The 19,822-nt window shown below is 46.3% G+C and overlaps 1 protein-coding gene across 1 annotated transcript; it reads left to right on the forward strand.

Annotated features, from left to right (window-relative positions):
• The first annotated feature begins 8,225 nt into the window (after positions 1–8,225).
• LOC142244480 (protein QNR-71-like) lies at positions 8,226–18,293 on the forward strand. Its single transcript, XM_075316708.1, has 11 exons — positions 8,226–8,426; positions 10,197–10,349; positions 10,429–10,572; positions 10,643–10,807; positions 12,670–12,828; positions 16,379–16,723; positions 16,841–16,993; positions 17,070–17,172; positions 17,250–17,452; positions 17,741–17,828; positions 18,098–18,293. Exons 1-11 carry the CDS (start codon positions 8,360–8,362, stop codon positions 18,246–18,248), a joined length of 1,731 nt encoding a protein of 576 aa, XP_075172823.1. The 5' UTR covers positions 8,226–8,359; the 3' UTR covers positions 18,249–18,293.
• Positions 18,294–19,822: the final 1,529 nt, after the last annotated feature.

The raw sequence follows: 19,822 nt of genomic DNA on the forward strand, positions 1-19,822 counted from the left end.
GAAATAAAAGACAAAAAACACCCTCTTTCACCACTTTATTAACCCTCAAAACACCTCTGCAAGTCCTGACATAATCCACACGACGTCCCACGACGATTCCAGCTCTGCTACATGACTGAAGGCACAGCACACGACCATAAAACATGACCGAACACTGTGAGGTTGAGGCAGAGACTGAGCCGCAATGAGCAGTGATGTCACTTAGGTTAGTTGCAGTCACATCTGGAGGTTTGGACAGTCCTCTACCTATGACCACAGGTAACCTGACACCAGTAGTATGTAGTAGATACATGATGTAATAGTGCCCTATTGTCCCTTGGTTTACTGGTAAGATGCGGCTTTACTTATATGTCTGATTTTATATTCTTGTGTTTTACAGACCTGTTATCTGCAGCTGATTTTGCCCTTATAATCATCATGTATCTACTTTACTGCGATGTCTTCTAAATTCTTTGTATATGGTTAATGTGATATTTGAAATATATGGATATTCCTATAGGAATATTATGAAAGTAATGATTTCTTAGAATTTATGTGCATATTATTCTCCAGATACGCTAGTCCACCCTATAGTTAAAATTTGAATCAATGTGCATATGTTGTATTTTGCATAAACCTGGGTATTGTTGCAATCATGTACCGTATATTATAGTATATTTCCTTTTCATCTTTTGTTTAGTATGAATTTGATCAGATGAAGGTCCAAGTGTGACCGAAACGTCATCTATATTTATTTGGAAATATCATATTTATGTTCACACAAATGAGCCACTGAATAAAGTTTTTCTTTTTTCTGCAAGTTTATTGTGAGTGCCGGATTCTTTTTTCTTTGTAGAAAAGGTGAACGGATGGACTCTACATGGCTGGTTCCTACCGTGAAGCATGGAGAAGGAGGTGTGATGGTGTGGGGGTGCTTTGCTGGTGACACTGTTGGGGATTTATTCAAAATTGAAGGCATACAGATCCAGTATGGCTACCACAGCATCTTGCAGCGGCGTGCTATTCCATCCGGTTTGCATTTAGTTGGACCATCATTTATTTTTCAACAGGAAAATTACCCCAAACACACCTCCAGGCTGTGTAAGGGCTATTTGACTAAGAAGGAGAGTGATGGGTTGCTATGCCAGAAGACCTGGTCTCCACAGTCACCAGACCTGAACCCAATCGAGATGGTTTGGGGTGAGCTGGACCGCAGAGTTAAGGCAAAAGGGCCAACAAGTGCTAAGCATGTCTGGGAACTCCTTCAAGACTGTTGGAAAACCATTTTTGGTGACTACCTGTTGAAGTTCATCAAGAGAATTCCAAGATTGTGCAAAGTAGTAATGAAAGCAAAAGGTGGCTACTTTGAAGAACCTAGAATATAAGACATATTTTAAGTTGTTTCACACTTTTTTTTAAGTATTTCATTCCACATGTTTTAATTCATAGTTTTGATGCCTTCAATGTGAATCTACAATTTTCAGAGTCCTGAAAATAAAGAAAACTCTTTTTTATGAGAAGGTGTGTCCAAACGTTTGGTCTGTACTGTATATCAGAAATGTATTAGGCACATGCATTGTAATGCTGCCACCAAGGGGAGCCAGAGCTCTACAGCAGACAACACTACACAGAGCAATGAGAACCAGGAAGTGAATTCACAGCGTTCTCATACACTACCTCAAAGCACAGCTGAGAAGCAGAACTGCAGAGCATGCAAGGAATAGTCACACAGGCTGGGTCAAACACCGTACGGGCAGAAGCAGGACCGAAGGAACGAGCAAAAGCGGAGTCAAAGTCAGGCAAAGGTCAGTACCGGAGGAAGCAACCGAGTGGGTAAATAGGAGAGGGGACAGAGGACAGGAGGTACGACCAGGGGACAGAACACAGACAAGGGCACGGGGGCACGGGAACAGACAGATCAGGATATCACTCACAGGACCAGCAATCACAGGCAAAGCAGAGCTAAGCTTATAGCCGGCGCTCGTTCACTGGAAGTGTCAGCTTTTAAGGCATCCAGGGGCCGGAAGTGAGGCCCGAGAGAAGGCTCCGCCCCCTAGCCATGTGGATAGGGAGGCGAATCATGACATGCACCTTACTAAATCTGACGCATGATTTGTGCTGTCTGTCCAGCAGAAATCATTTATGATATAATTTCCACCAAAAACTGAGACCTGGAAACTGCTCAGTGAGAAGCTACAATTGGGATAGATAAGATATAATAAGAGAAGATGTGGTATGGGGATCTGATGAGGGGTACAGAGCGGGCAATGGGGAGACAATGTGCTGAATTGAAAATGGAAGAGATGATCTACAATCTTGGCATAACCAAATACTGTATGTACACAGCCTTTATGAAAACGGGACAAGCATGACAAAAATCAAAATTGGGCCACAATTGCCATTATTTTTTGAGTGTATAGTATTATCAAAGAGGTGAGAGTACATTTCCTGGAAGTTAAAGGCAGTAAGACCCAGTGGTTAAAGGCAGTTTTCTTTTCTTCAAAAAAAAAAAAAGCGCTCAGAAACCTTTCTAATGCCGGAGTCACACTAGCAAGAGACTCGTGTCGCATCACCCGGTACGGCCGCACACTCTGAAAACATGCAGCTGACCTGCTTCTGTTAGGCTACTTTCACACTATGGTTTTTTAACTGCAGCACGAATGGATTTTTTGCCACAAAACCGGATCCTGACTATTCAAAGTGCAAGGCATGCAACCACAATTCACCGGTATGTTATTTTACTGGATTGTTCTACTTCTACTTTGTATGGCTGCTGCGATGGATGCAGCGGGAAACAGAATTTAATTAGCTGGCACTGGAGTCAGCTGATCGGGAGTCAGCTAAACTCCTGATCTCACAGCCCCCACACACTGCGATGGATGCAGGTTAACAGCAGTCACTACCCACTGCCGATCACAGGTGACCGTGTGCGGGCTGTGTGGTTAGGAGTTCAGATCATCTGACTCCAGTGCATCCATCACAGCGTGTGCAGGCTGTGAGGTCAGCTGAGTTCAGCCGGCACTTGAGTCAGCTGATTTGAACTCACCTGAACTCCTGACCTCATAGCCAGCAGAACAAGTAATCAGATCAGCTGACTCCAGTGTCGGCCGATTACTTGTTCTGTGTCCCGCTGCATCCATCGCAGCGTGTGCTGGCCGTGAGGTCAGCTGAGTTCAGATCAGTGGACTCCAGTGCCGGCCAAACTCAGCTGACCTCACAGCCCGCACACGTCGCAATGGATGCAGAGGAACACAGAACAATTAATCGGCCGGCACTGGAGTCAGCTGATCTGATTACTTGTTCTGGCTGTGTGGTCAGGAGTAGGGATGAGTGAGCAGTAAAATGCTCTGGTGATCAATGGGCGAAGCCTATGTCAATTTTTTTTAAATTAATTAAAAAATAAAAAAAACAAAAACCCCAAACACATAACCCTAACCAGGGTTAGGAGTAAAAAAAAATGTGTGAGCTCCCTCTGTATTTTCTATTGCTAAGGGTAACTGAAGCAGCTACTGGCTGCAAACCCCCACTGCTCGGTGTTACCTTCACTGGCAATGTAAAATCCAGGGAAGACCTTTTTTTTAAGTTTTTTGCCCAAAAACTAAAAGAAAAAATGACATGGGCATCACCATATTTTTGTATGCCAGCCAGGTGCAGCAGTAAGGTACGGGCTGCCCCCAACCCCCAGCTGCCTATTTGTACCTGGCTGGGAACCAAAAATAGATATAGGGAAGCCCTTTTTTTATTATTATTTCATGAATTTAATGAAATAATTAAAAAAAAAACCCGACGTGGGCTTCGCCCAATTTTTCTGTCCAGCCAGGTACAACTAGGCAGCTGGAGATTGAAATCTTCAGCGCAGAGTGGCCCAAGTTTTCTGGCCCCCCATTGTGAATTGCAGTCCGCAGCCGCCCCAGAAAATGGTGCTTTTATAGAAGCGCCATCTTCTGGCACTGTATCCAACTCTTCCAGCGGCCCTGGTGCCGAGTGGCATGCTGAGTAATAAGGGGTTAATACTAGCTTTGTTTTACCAGCTGTTATAAAGCCTGAGATTCTTAATGTCAGGCCAAGTTTGACCCAGCCATTAAGAATCTCCAATAAAGGGTTAAAAAAAAGACATCACACAGAGAAAAAATACTTTATTAGAAATAAATACACAGACACACTTAGGGACCACATATTTATTACTCACTCTCACCCCTCCACAATCCTGGTCTTCTGTCTGAGTGAGAGAGAGAGATTTCTGTACTGACCATGCCAGGCTGCTTTCTGGGCATGCTCAGTAGAGAAAATAGGATCCTGTCTATCAGGATATGGCGACTTCCGGTACAGCCGGATCCGGCGGCCATTGAAATACATTGCAGGTACCACCGCAATCCAGCAGATCTATTGACATGCAGTATTTTGCCCGAGGACAAAAACGCTGCACGTAGCGTTTTTGAAAAAAGGTAAAATACCGCAAAACAACGGATCCAGTGTGTGCCGCACACAACCGCATGTGACCGCATATTGCCGCGATTCCATTGCAAATGCGTTGAACTGACAACACATTTGTAATGGTTCCGGTTTTGTGGCAAAAAATCCATACGTGCCACAGTTAAAAAACCGTAGTGTGAAAATAGCCTAACCCACGCCTGTCTTGAGAGTGTGCGGCCGTGCCGGGTGATGCGATGCTAGTCTCTCACAAGTGTGAATGTGACGCCCTGGCCTATCAGGTCGTCACAGGGTATTGTGCAATCTGCCCTTCTGCACAGTATCCACTCCTCCTTGGTTACGGGTCCTGGTCCTTTGGTGTTGTGTGGCGCCCCTGAGGCTTCCGTCGCCACAGGTCATTGCACCCCATCCAGCGGTGTGATGCCCCATTCTTGGAGAGGAAGAGAGTGAACTCCGGTCCCCTGGTAAATCCACACTACACCCATTGTTAGGTACATACTGGGACCAGGGAAAGTGGCAGTTACCCCCCCATGCTGCATGCTGGGAGGGGCCGTAAGACCCATCCCTGCTCCTATAGGGTACAGCTTAGCAACTGGGGAGGTGGGAGGAGCCATCTGAGAGCAGACACAGAGAGGAAGGTCAAGTTTAGCTAGTCTACCTCAGGGAGGGAGAGTGTGAGGAGCCAGCATGTAGTTGGGGAAGAAGAACGAGAGAAAGGAGGGAGGAGGAGGCCTGCTGGAGGCAGGCAAGGAGAAGGAAAGAAAGAAAGAAAGAAAGAAAGAAAGAAGGAAAGAAAGCTCCAAGTCAGACAGGAGCAGAGAAAAAGAAGGAGACGCTTCCTGGTGAAGATCCTGGGACCCAGAGGTCCAGGTGACACCACGTAGAAGACAGAAAGAGTCGCAGGGCCACGGGTAGTCTGTATAGCTGTCGGGGCAGTTTAGAGCTACGGTGGCCTGTTCCACAAGAACATCGGTGGAGGGATCAAGCTGCGACAGGGGACGGTCCCTAGAGACTGGAGGAGTGCAAAGATCATCTCCAAACAGTAAAAACCGAGGCCCAGGGAACGTTGTAGACTCCCAGGGCCAGAACCCATTGCAGAACTTCCAGAAAAGGGGTAATCAGCCGACAGGTGACCCCCCAGCCTGGAGGCTGTAGTGGAGGCCAAGCCAGGTTTATCCTATCAAAGGCAAGGCTAAGGAAGACAGCAGAAGAAAGAGATACTAAGAGAAGGGTACCGGCTTTCACTCTCAGAATCACCCAGAAACGGCGGAGGTCCCTGACAGTGGTCCCAGCAGTCCAAGGGTCCCTACAGCGCTGTGACAAGAAGTGTGAGTAAAGAACTTGAACTGCACCCTTGAAGTGGTCTCTGTTATTTCAGCTGCATAGACATTCACAAGCACCAACTGTGCCCCGGGCATTGCTCCACCTGTGGGGAGCAGTACCACCATTGCTGCCATAACATCATCCCGGAGGCCTCACACAGCAGCGGCGGCTTAGTAGCCGCATACCACAGGTGGCGTCACGAACACAAACTTTATTCACCAAGTCACATACTCTACTGACACCCACCAGGGCCACGGAGCCGGGCCCAGCCACCACTGACTACCACCGGACTAGTACGGCCCGGCACCGGGTGTCCCACAGCCCTGGGGTGGGCGAGTCAGTTGCTAACAGCTTAGCCAATCAAAATCCTAGGAACACTTTACACTGTACCCACCAGACACACCATTGGGGGGCCTGAAAGGAATAGGGCTGCCCATATGGGGGGTCGGTAAGGGGAAAGTGAGAAAGTGACACTGAAGCAAAAGAGAGGAGAGAGTGAGGTGGACGAGGAGAGGTGACTCTGTGAGGGAGATGTCACCGGCCTGGAGCAGGGCTCCTGTAGTTACTAGGTGGCAGACGTTGGTCTGGGCCTGGTAAGAGCTGGAACCCCGGTCGCAGGGGATCGCGTCAAGGGGCACGGACTGCCGAGGAGGGCGGCCGGTGGCCTTGAGCTATCACCGGGCAGGGGCCAGGGCATGACGGGGTACGTGGACCCTAGGCCGGAAAGTAGCTTCACGCGTGTCGGTAATTTACCCGACGGAGGTGAAGACTTCAAGATTCATGCCCAACCCGCTCCAAAATCGGGGTACTAGCGCACCGATGGGATAGGATTTTCCCAATACAGTCCAAAGAAATCCTACGCGTGAACCCTGAGAGCAAGCTCACTCCGTTAGCCACATGGGTGTGCGGGACCCGAAGAGTTTTATATCCGAGGGTCCAAATAGAGACAAAGGTGCCAAGGACAGGGCCACAGGCTAACAGCAACACCAAGGGCACGGACCCAAGCGTGCTCCATCCCAGCTGCAGTGGTGCTCAGTATTCTGGTTTACAAGCTGTCGGTGTTGTTATTCCTGGACTGAGCGAGTACACTGAAAATCCCTGTTCCTATACTCAATGGCGCCCCAAGCACCAACCATCCAACGGGCCCCGGGACACAAACCCCCTAACCAAGGAGGGGTTAAACATCTGGCTGCTGCACCATCGTCACCGGGCTCCCCAACAGCAGCTGTGTTCCCTTACATTACCACGCACCGTGGGTGGCGTCACAAACTTTCTAACTCCCTTTTCCCTCTTCTTTTAATCCGAGTGTCCACACGGACCCCCCGGTTCCGGAGACCCCTCGAGCCACCGCGGCTCCGGATATGAGTCGCTCAGCCGCTGACGTGGTGGCGGTACATGACTCTGGCCTTAACCTATTCAAGGAATCTGCCACCAGGTTTTTGCTCCCCTATCTGAGAGAAGCATAATGTAGAGACAGAGACCCTAATTCCAGCGATTTGTCACTTACTGAGCTGTTTGCTGTCATTTTGATAAAACCAATGTTTTCTCTACTGCAGATCTAGCAGTTATACAGAGCTCATGAATATGCTGGACTTCCTGGCAGCAAGACATGTAGTCCTCTAATGATCTACTGCTGATTAATCAGTGATTTTATCAAAACTACACCAAGCAGCCTAGTAAGTGACACATCGCTAGAATAAGGATCTCTGCCCCTACATTATGCTGCTCTCAGATTAGGTGGCAAAAACCTGGTGACAGATTCTCTTTAATCTCTATGAAAAAATAAATAAATAAATAAATAAATTAGGAGAACTGACAAAATAAGTTTAAACACTTCAGGAAACATCCTTAAAAATGAAGGGGAAAAAAAAAATTGTGAAAAAGCCAAACTGCAGGTGCATCAGGTGTGTTTTTTTATTTTGTTTTTTTTTTTTTATTAAGACCACCATATTAAATACATGAATATCTTCCTCCCCTGCAACATTTGTTTTGGGGTTTTTTTCATTTGCTCTTAGCATTGACTTTAAAAGCAGCATAAAAAAGCTGAATGTGGACATACGCCATAAGATTTTTTTTATCTATAAAAACTCCAGTAGACTTCACCATGATTTTTGCGTCACCTCTTTACCTGCTCTGGCAAAAACTGACAATTTGTGGTAAATTCATGATGAAAATAAAGTCTCGAGCCTTCAGAAATTTAGAAAAAATGTGAGATTCTTTGGAGTGACTCAGGCTAGTTTACACTTGTGCTATTTTGACGCAAACGGAATCCATCACTAATGTAGTACAGTTCATTTATTTACATTGGAAGCGCGTTACTATGGCGCGTGTGTGTCATGCAGTACCCGCTTGTGTCCACATGATGTCGCGCTTCCACTGTAAATAAATGAACTGTACTACATTAGTGACGGATTTCGTTTGCGTCAAAATAGCGCAAGTGTGAGTGAGCCCTCAGAAGCACATGAGCAGACATCTCTCCCTGATCCCATCACATGATGGGCCTGCAGCTTCTCATATACAGGAGGAGGGATCAGGGGGATCCACTGCTGGTTCCTGCAGCTGGGACTTGTTGGACACAATTTAAATGCTGGTGTGAGATCCCTGAGCAGCTCAGTCAGTGTTCAGGATGCTGCAGGCAGCAGTGCAGGGGCTGGTGGTGCTCTGCCTGGTCTCAGGCATCCAGGCAGGAAAAAGTAAGTGACGGGTTAACTGGTTTGGTTGTTAGAACCTTTAGTGTAAGATCCACAATGTATATTCTAGACTGAGATGCTGAGTAGTCAGTAAGATGGACACCAAGGATCTGTCCTGGGCTGCTGGATATCTAGGGGTCACTAATAACTGCCCTGTTGTGTCCACACTGGGGCTTATTGGTTTCTACAAAAAAAAGCCATTGTCTTTGTGCATCTGTAAGGGGGCTAACTGTGGCAGTGTAATTGATACCTGTGCCCAAGGTTTTAATTATACCAGTGTAATGCCCAAGGGTTTTTTTTTTTTTTTTTTTTTTTTCTTCCCTGAGAGCAGGTTTTGCTGCAGCAAATAAGTGTGAATATACCCCAAATGTGTAATATTGAATTATGAAATAAAAATAAATCTTATTGTTACATGTTGCTGCTCTTTATCTGAGACCTTTTTAAATGCTCCACAAATTTCTGTGATCTTGTGGCAATACTTTAATTTGTAATCTGTAGACACTTGGCATAATAAGGGACTATCGTTGTTGTTGTTGTCTTCATGAAAATGGCATATACTGCTCAGGTGACCTAAACCTGGTGTTGTCTCCTCTCTAACCAGGTTAGAAGACCTGTCTCCTCCTTGTACCACCTGATGGCTGGTGTATGTAGCCTCTGTTAGCATGCATCTGATGAGCTCTTTCCTAACAAATCTTCAAGCTGGATTAATGGTTTTAGCATAAACTGGACATTTGGTCTCATGAGCTTTAAAGGGAACCAAACCTCAGGATTGTGCTATATAAGGTGCAGCCAGTGCAGTACTGGCACTATCGGGCACAGTCTGTACATACCATTAGTGGGCAGTTCAGATGTTTAGGCTGTGAAATCCAAGTTTATGAAGTTTGACAATTCATACACTTTTTGACTGATGTGTGCACCTCTCCAGATATCTGGGTGGGTTATGCACATAGTTTCCCTCCCCTCCCTTTTCCGCTGCCTGTTCCTCCCTCTCTCAAACACTGTGCCAGAGTTGGCGCCTGTGCATAGCACTTATCTCCGGCGCCATGTTTCTGAAGCCGGCATTATCTAGTCTTGTGCAGGAGAGGGCGAGCTGCCCACTAATGGTATGTACAGCCTGTGCCAGTACTGCACTGGCTTTACCTTTTTTATATACCAAAATCCTGATGTTTGGTTCCTTTTAAAGAATGACCTAGCCTTTCAGGATAGGCGATCAATGTCTGACACCCCCTCCCTCCACTGATTCTGGTCACCTGCTGATGCCGGTACTGAACAGCTAAAGTGCCCCTCTTCTGATAATGGCCGCAGACAGATACTGCAGATTCACCTCCTATTGATTTGAGTAGGAGGTGGATGTGCAGTACCCGGCCGTATCTGTTATCAGAAGACAAACTCAAGAACTGGACACTTTCGGCCTCCTAAAATAAAGTAGAAATCCAGCTCAAACATCATGCCTGAGTGAAACGCATTGATTGCGCTAACCATGTGTTTGCTGTGTGATGCCCTATAATTAAATCAAATGGAAAAAAACCTTGCATGTTTGAGCTGGATTTCTACTTCCTTTTTTTGGATTGTGCTGGCAATGGTGAGACTGTCAGCTAAACTAGATTAATGGCCCATGTTGGGTCCTGGCGATACTGCTGATGGCACAATACAGATTAGAGGCTTTAGCACCTTCTAATTATAACCAGTTGTAAGGGACATGCGGAGCAGTTCACTCCATGTATGAATTGTTTAGCATTGTGTATATTCTCAATGTTCTCTCCAACTGAACAGGGTTTCAGGATGTAATGGAGATTAGAAGGAAATCTGGCTCTACAGGTCCCAGTAACCATATTGCTGGCTGGTCTCCTGATACCAACTCTTGGGATGAGAAACTCTACCCTGCCTGGAAGTCTGGTGACTCTAGATGGGAGAACTGCTGGAGAGGTATTATGCGAGATGTACGCATGACTCCATTTCACTGACAATTACTCTCACTCACACTGCCTTAATCTTTTCTGTCTAGGTGGCAAAGTGGTGGCATTGCTGACCAGTGACAGCCCTGCGCTGATAGGGTCAAATATCACATTTGCTGTGACCCTGCAGTTTCCCAGATGTCAGAAAGAAAATGATGATGGAGACATTGAATATGAAAGAGGATGTGGAAATGGTAAATGCAGCTTTAAAATGTTATATTCTGAATCCTAGCATAAGGTCATGTTATATCTTTGTCCTTCTAGTTTCCTCCATTTCCCTGGACCAATATGTGTACAACTGGACCAAGTGGATGGACTTCTGTGATGAAGGAAACTGCAGTTTTTCCAGCAACTTTCCAGATGGCAAACCATTCCCACATCCCCCGCACTGGAGACAACACAACTTCATTTACATCTTCTCCACCCAAGGTAAAGGTTATGCCTTTTAATATTGGCTGTAGACTTAAGATGTCAGTTGTGTATTTTAAAGAACTTTTAGTCTGGGAGCTTGTAATCTCGCAAAAAAAGTCTTAGAGGGGTTGTCCAGGCATAACAATTCCTTCCCTATCTATAGGAGACATGATGGTAACTTTTGAATTGTCTGATCACTGGTACTAACAACCAAAATGGGGCTTCTTTATCCCTGTTGTATAACGAAGTGTCAGGTCAGATTCTCCACTAGCTCTCCGCTCATTCTCTGCTTTTTCTGGCATCTGGCCTGATGTTTTTTTGTTTTCTTTTATCCCACTAAAAAAAAAAAAAAAAAAAATTCCATTCTGCTGATCAGTACAGGGGGCAGCTGGAAACAAATGATCCATGAGATACCACTATTATATCTTATTTCTGGTGTCTATAATCTTCCTCTTGACAATACCTCATGCTCTATGGGGTTTAGATCAGGGGAGTATGCTGGCCAATCAAGCACAGTAATACTGTGGTTAGTAAACCAGGTATTGGTACTTTTGGCAGTGCGGACAGGTGCCAAGTCCTGCTGGAAAATGAAATTTCCATATCCAAAAAGCTTGTCGGCAGAGGGAAGCATGAAGTGCTCTAAAATTTCCTGGTAGACGGCTGTTCTGACTTTAGTCTTGATAAAACACAGTGGACCTACACGCAGATGACATGGCTCCCCAAACAATCACTGTTTGTGGAAGCTTCACACTAGACTTCAAGCAGCTTGGATTGTGGCCTCTCCACTGTTACTCCAGACTCTGGGGTCTTGATTGCAAAATTTTACTTTCATCTGAAACAAACACCTTAGATCAGGGTTGTGGTTGTTGTGTTTTTGTTGTTCCCCACTTAACTTTCCATTGATATGCTTTGATACATCACTATGAACAGCCAGCTTCTTTAGCAATGACCTTTTGTGGCTTACTCTCATTGTGGAGTGTCAGTGACTGCTTTCTGGATATCTATCAAGTCAGCAGTCTTCCCCCATGATTGTGTAGCCTGCTGAACCAGACTAAGATTATTTCTAAACACTTAAAAAGCCTTTCCAGGTATTTTGTGGTAATTACTCTAATTTTCTGAGATGACTTATGGGTTTTCAACAGAAATAAACACTTGACATACATCACTGTTTGTGATGACTGTTTCCCTTTTTGTATTTAAGTACTGTCATTAACTTTTTGATATTCTAGTTTGAGATGCTCTTGTACCTGCCACTCTGCACACTATTTTATAAAAATTTCCGTGCCTACTTTGTAGTAAGTATTTTACATTTACACTTACAAAAGGCAGTTGTTGTTACAAACATGGGTCACAAAACTAATGCACTTACAGGATGCAGCAGACCCTTGATAAACACTGAAGTAGCATAGATGGAAAATGATAAACCAACCAATTCATGGAGGGGTGGTCACCTTGTGTTTAGAATTGCACATGGATAAGGCTTGTATAGGACTTCAGGCAGATGTATTGCAGATTCTGGCTTATAGCGGATAAGCAACTCCCAGCAATAGTGCACCAAGATGGACATCCGCCCTAGTGTACAAGCCAGAAACTGATGGTCTGGCTGCAGCTGGCAGAACAATTAAAAAGGTGCATAAAGTATTATACATGAGGGATTTGCCGTCATTGTAATCATATAGAGCCTGTGATGGTCTCTCTATAGGGTGTTTTTTTTTTTTTTTTGTTTCCCCCCCCCACCCCCCCTATCCTTAAAAATGAAGCATCTCAGACTGTTGTGCAGGTTGGGATGATCCCGCTCCCCTAGAATGCTTAATGACTTGTACTTTCTTTAGCCGACTCATTAATTTGGAAATGACTGGGGACTTTCTTTCTTTGCTCAGGCCAGTATTACCAAAAGATGGGGCGATCTTCTGCTATTTTGTCCATAAATACTACAAACCTCACAGCCGGCACACACATGATTGACGTCACTGTCTTCAGAAGAGGTTACCAGAAGCATTACCCAGTTGCTAAAGCGAGCAGTAGTTATGTAGTAACTGGTAAGTTGTGAAGTAGTGTGCACAGGAACCGAAGGAGCAAGTTTATCAAATGTTGTGTTGTGGTCTCTGTAAGGCTATGTGCGCACATTGCTTTTTTTTTTTTTTTTTTTTTTTTTTTAGTGCAGAAAAAATGCACCATCTGGCAGAGGGGACAACTGTAAACAATGCGTTTTGGGAAAAAACGCATCAAACGCGTGCATTTTCATTGTTTTTGACCACATGATCCAGTGACACTGTCTAGTACACAGTGCCAGCCTTCCTGCAGAGATGTGAGTGTTGTCCACGGGAGAACGCAGCTGCCCATGTCTCCGCAGCATAAATTGACATGCTGAGGCTCGGGAAGCCATGCTGCAAGTCAGTTTATGCTGTGGAGAAAAGAAGCACAGTGGGCACAGGATTTCTAAAAATCCTTCCACTGTGCTTCTACTGCACAATACAGCGTTATGGATGCAAGGAAAACACTCTGCGCCCAAAACGTGTGTGTGTGTGTGTGTGTGTGTTCGTTCTGGTGACCCATTTGGGGGGCTCCCTAAGCCTTTTTTTACTTATTAAAAAAAATTGGGCCCCCCAAATTACATCACCAGCCAAAGGTGAAGCTGACAGCTGGGGTCTAGTATTCTCAGGATAGGAAAAGCCATGGTTATTGGACTCTTCCCAGCCTAAAAGTCCTTCCTTCGCCCCAACTCATCCCATTGCCCTGGTGCGGTGGCAAACTGGGTAATAAATGGGGTTGATACCAGATGTGTAATGTCACCTGGCATTAAGCCCAGCAATTGGTGATGTCACGGCATCTATTTGATACCAGACATAACTAATTGACAGTAATAGCAAAAAAAATTGACGACTGAAAAAAATGTATTTGAAAACTCCTTTCACCAATTTATTGGAAAGAAGAAAAAATCGGGTCCGCAGTAATCTATTTTGGACGTCCCACGTCAACTCGGGACCTTCTAGAATATGGGGGGACACGCTCAAAGAACGTATCCCCCCCCCCCCCCCCCCCCCATTTTCTAGCAGTGCAGACCCTCCATTTGAGGAGAGTGGGTGCAAAGAATCTGCACCCACTCTCCCCGGGACACAGCTGCAGAGTGCGAGCAGCAGCAGCCAGCGTCTCTGAAGGCAGGAAGCTGGCTGTCGGCTGCTCTGCACATGTGACCGGCGTGCACTGTGAAGGAGGGGGGGCCACGGGGGATCAGCGCTGAGACAGGTACGGGGGGAATAGGGGGTGACCTGGCAGGGCTTGGGGAGCAGTTTTCTGTCGCATGTGTTATGGCACATGCGACAAACAGGAGTAGGGTGGCCGGTGCGCTGCTGTGCGCGCGGCCATCTTGGATTTTCGGGAAGGGGTTAGGGGTCAGGGGGGGGGCACTTTGGCAACACCGGCTTTCCTGAACTTTGCCAGGAAGTGAGGTCAACAGGAAACCTCTTGACCTCACTTCCAGGTAAAAATGCCTGCGTTCTGTATGCCCAAAAAGCATGCGCACCGCAACAAAAATGCAGCGAACTGCGGTGTAGCTGTGTTCTGACTCACATCATTGATATCAATGGGTGGAGAACGCAGCTACAACGCACAAGTGACATGCAGCTTTTTCTTTCCGCACCAATTTTGGGCATCCAAAACGCTGCGTTTAGAAACACAGCGTGTGCACTGATTTTTCGGCTTTCTCATACTTTTCTGGGGAAGCTGAACGCATGCAATTTGACACTGAAACGCTGCAGTTCTAAACAGTGTTTCCACGGGAAAAAACGCAACGTGCTCGCATAGCCTAAATTTGCAATAGATAAATAGCTGCAGCTTGTCTATTTCAGCAGCTTTTTTTTTTTTTTTTTTTCTTTTGAAAGCAGATTTCACTCATGCTAATGGGTGGGAAAAATCGGCACCAAATTTTTTTTTTTTTGCTAATATTTCTGCACTAAGGCTATGTGCACACAATGAGCATTATGTGCCCACGCTGCGGAAAATGCGCGGAATTTGCCGTGGATTTTTCGCAAAAATGCCGTGGATTTTTCAAAAATCTGCAGCACAGCTACTTCCCAGCCATTTCTATGGCATTTGGGAACTGATGTGCGCACGCTGTGGATTTCCCTGCGGAAAAATCAGCAGCATGTCAATTATTCCTGCGGATTTCTCTGCAGGGTCCCATATACTTTCCTGCCTCACCGGAGTCACTTTCTCCGTCCGGTGTACAGGAGCACGGTGAATCCAGGTACAGGAAGGAAGAGGTGGGCAGGGCCTGCACGAGCTCCGGTCATGTGACAGCCGGAGCTAGTTCAGGCACGCCCACATTCTCCTGCAGACGCTGACAGTGACATGGCCGCCGGAAAGCGAGGTGCTGCGTGATGGAGGTGAGTATGAACTCCCGATCACTGCAGCACTTGTTCTGCATTGAGGATGCAGTGCCGAAGCCATGGTACTGTATCCTCAATGCAGAAAGCCCACACCATAACCGCAGGACATTCCGCAGCATGGAAACAGACAAAAGTTGTGGTGCAGTTTCCTGGGAGCTTTCCCCATGGGCACATAGCCTTAAGGACAAGATATCCATTACAAAGGGTCAGTCATAGAAGATGTGTAGAGCCTATAAGGCACTATGCTGTACTGATTGCTCTGGAAATTAAATGCTGGTGGTTTCATAACCACACTACATGCATGGCCAGCATGCCACTTTTATTTTAAAGGTATTGTCAGAAAGTTTGTTATATTCCAATAGCAGTATGACGTAGGGAGTAAGGGTACCTTCACACTTTAGCGATGCAGCAGCGATCCGACCAGCGATCTGACCTGGTCAGGATCGCTGCTGCATCGCTACATGGTCGCTGGTGAGCTGTCAAACAGGCAGATCTCACCAGTGACCAGCCAGCAGCGACGTGCAAGCGACGCTGCGCTTGCACGGAGCCGGCGTCTGGAAGCTGTGGACACTGGTAACTAAGGTAAACATCGGGTATGGTTACCCGATGTTTACCTTAGTTACCAGCGCACACCGCTTAGCTTGGCTGTGCAGGGAGCAGGAGCCGGCAATGGCAGCATGAGAGCTGCGGAGGCTGGTAACTAAGGTAAATATCGGGTAACCACCTTGGTTACCCGATGTTTACCTTGGTTACAGCTTACTTCAGGCTGTCAGACGCCGGCTCCTGCTCCCTGCACATTCAGGATTGTTGCTCTCTTGCTGTCACACAGCAATGTGTGCTTATCAGCGGGAGATCAACAATAAAAAAACGAACCAGCACTGTGTAACGAGCAGCGATCTCACAGCAGGGGCCAGATCGCTGCTCAGTGTCACACACAGCGAGATCGCTAATGAGGTCACAAAAAACATGACTCAGCAGCAATCTCAGTAGCGATCTCGCTGTGTGTGAAGCACCCCTAAGACCACTGTCACTTGCTGGGTGCTGTGCTGTTTTTAATCCTTTATCGGCAGGATATCATGGTCTTGTGTCCTAGTCCTCCTATTGTGTAGCCCCACCATCTGTTAGCTTTATGTACTTTAGGCTCTGCATTTAAAGCACTGCTAGATCTGAGCAGCACTGATTTGTATATAACTTTGTTTAGATCAAATCCCATTTTATGTGAAGCTGTCTCAAAAGAATGACAAGAATTCCTCAGACAACATCTTTATTAAGGATTCACCAATCACCTTTGACGTCAGAATCCATGATCCAAGCCATTATCTGAATAAATCTAAACTGAGCTTTGCCTGGGATTATGGTGATGGGAATGATTCCCTTTCCAATAGTCCCGTGTCTACTCATAACTACACCCAGATTGGAAACGTCAGTGTTAACTTCACTATCAAAGCTGCCATTCCTGGTCAATGTAAACCAGCTACACCCACTCCAATCCATACAACACTTCTACCAACTCCCACCAGTGCTTTCACCACTACAAATTCCACTGGTAAGTAGGAATGTGACTAAAATTGATGTAATATGGAGCTTTCAGGAGTGTCCTGTGCAGGGGCCCAAATATCACATGTTCTTATGATGGAGAATAGACTGCACCCTTTCTTTGCAGGTAACTCCACAGATCTACCACCCACTGACACTCCTCAGCCCACTGAGATATCCAATGTTACCACTGGCCATACAACCGCTCCATATACAACCCCTGCTCCAGACTGCTTCATATACAGATATGGCTATTACATGAACAACATCACAATTGTCGGTGAGTTGTCTGCTGCTTCTATACTAATGTTGGCAATATAAAGGGCCTGGATCCTTACTACTTTACTGACTTTTAGATGGTATCCTTGAGGTCAACATCATTGAAATGACGAGTGTCCAAGTATCCGCATCTCCAAGTGGGAGCTCCGTAATTGACTTTGTGGTCACTTGTGAAGGAAGGTATGTCTCTGCAAATAGTGTCACTATCTGTAACCCTTCTACTGCTGGTCCTTGTCTGATGACCACTGTTCCTTCAGCCTCCCTACAGATGCCTGTACAATAGTCTCAGATGACAGCTGCATGGTTCCCCGAGACATGGTGTGTGATGAAGTTCCAGCTTCTGCTCAATGCTTGCTGACCCTAAAAAGGGCATTTGAGCCAGGATCCTACTGTGTCAATATTACTCTGAGCGATGGTGCAAGTTTGGCTTTTGCCAGTACACTGGTGTCTATAGATGGTGGTAAGTGGCTCTGTACTGGTAATATCCAGCCAATGGCAGCTCCTGGTGTACAAACCAACGTACTTAAGAAGCTTACAAATGACTGGGTGAAACTTCTCTCCTTTTGTATTAGAAACATTTTGCTTGAAGTGAGTGACTATGCAGTTTATTCCAGTTAATAACTACAAATATTTTCGGCTTTCTAAAGTGATCTTGTGTGACGCTAGATTGTGGGGGGCGTAGAGAGAAACCAACCAACCTGTGTGCAAACTAATCACTATTAATTGTGTATAACTACCACTTTTCCAGGGTCCACACAACAGTCGGTTTCTACAGTACTTATTCCTCTCGCTCTCGTAGCCCTTGTTGCTCTGCTGATCGGTGTTGCCTTGTACAGGTGAGTGTGTTCCAGCATTTTATAGTGAGCCTGGGATTCACTTATAACTTAATCTTGTCTGCTGTAGAGTTTCTCAGATAAAACCAAACTGTATGAGACTGACAAGTCTTGTCCTAGCTGCTGTAAACGCAGACCTGCGCTTCAGATGCCAATATTAAAAATAAAAAAATCAACCAGGCTCTGCAAATGGTGGATGGAATAGTGCATGTTGGGCAGCACAGTCCCATGAATTATCACAGCCTCTATCTTAGCTCTTTATTCCTTTCTAGGAAATCTAAGGAATACAAACCTATTGCAAATGCATCAGCTGGACAAAGCGGTCAAGGAATTGCTGTGTACTTCGGTCAGGTCAAAGATGTCGTCTTCAAACGAAACAATGAGCATGATCCTCTCCTGAAAAGCAAGGCTGCAATAATATAAGCTTCTGTTTCACATATAAATGTCTGCCATGTTCTGGTATTCTGCTGTTTCATCTCAGGTGGTAAAGCTGTAGTCAATAAAGTTCTTAAAATATTTTCCTGTCTCTTGTAATCCATTGGTGATTCCTGTCAGTTCCACAATGTAACCTTAGTCTGCCCAACAAGACACAAAGGGTTAATGGCTCTAACTCAGGATCTACTGCAGTCGGACGTTCTTTTGAATATCACAGGCTGATATTTGGTGTCTATAAAGGGATGAAATCCTAACCTTCCTTGTGTTTACTAAAGAAATCAACGCTATTCATAAGAGGAGGCCTTAAATATTGGCAAGAAACTAAGGCCACTTTCAGGTTTTGGTTAGTGTTTTACCTCAGTATTTGGAAGCCAGAATAGGGAGTGGAAAAGTATGTGTGGCGCCCCTGAGGCTTCCATCGCCACAGACATTGCACCTCAGCCAGAGGTGTGATGTCCCATCCTGGGTAAGGAAAGGGGTAAATGCTGGTCCACAGGCAAATTCACACTACACCCATTGTTAGGCATATTTTGGGACAGTGGCAGCTACCCACCCCCATGCTGCATGCTTGGGGGTGGGGGGGGGGGTTGGCCTAAGACCCATCCCTTCACCCTTCTCCTAGGGTGGGGCCTAGCAACAGGGAAGGTGGGAGGAGCCAGCAGAGTAGAGCAGAGAAAGGAAGGTTGTTTAGTCAGATGGAGGAAGTGAGAAGTTGGAGAGGGAAGGAGAGGTTGAAACCTCAGAACAGCAAGAGAAAGTGAAGCTTCCTGGTGGAGACCCTGGGGCCCGGCTAGGCCCGTGTGACACCACAGCAGTGAACTACAGAAAGGATTCCAGGGCCACTGAGAGGCTTTCAAGCTTGTGGCCTGTTCCACTAAGTCATCGGGTGGAGGGATCAGGCTGCATACAGGGGACTGTCCCTAGAAACTGGAGGAAGAAAAGACCTTTTCCAAAAGTAAACACCGAGGCCCAGGGTGGTTGCAAGCGCCCCAGGCCACATGACACTGTAGAACCCCTGGTAAGAGGGCAGAGTTCCATCCAGGCAAGCCTTCTTGTCCAGAACCTATAGTGGAGGCCAAGACAGGTTTATCCAGAAAAGTCAAGGCTTTGAAGACAGCCGAGGGAAGAGACTCCAATAGAAGGGTGCACCGGCATTTACTCCCAGATGTACCTGGGATCGGCGGAGGTCCGTGACAGGGGATTGTAGCACACCAGTGGGCGACTAGTTCGCAACATCATGAACCAGTGAGTAAAACCTTGAAACTGCACCCCCTGGTGTTGCCTCCATTATTTCGCCTGCACCGCATCTTTTACAACACCATCATAGACTTTAAAAAGCACCAACGGTTGCCCCGGGGCACTGCTCCACCTGTGGGGAGCAGGACCATCCAAGCTGCCATTCGACCAGCCCCAGAGGCCCCCTACAGCAGCGGCGGCTTAATAGCCGCAAACCACAGGTGGTGACACGAATACAAAATTTAATAATCACCCCCAACACAGCTGCCATATTAGTTTACCCCGCCACCTGCCAGGGTCACGGAGTCGGGCCTTGCCACCACTGA

Source organism: Anomaloglossus baeobatrachus, chromosome 6, assembly GCF_048569485.1.
Source record: "Anomaloglossus baeobatrachus isolate aAnoBae1 chromosome 6, aAnoBae1.hap1, whole genome shotgun sequence".
In the NCBI taxonomy this organism is placed as follows: domain Eukaryota; kingdom Metazoa; phylum Chordata; class Amphibia; order Anura; family Aromobatidae; genus Anomaloglossus; species Anomaloglossus baeobatrachus.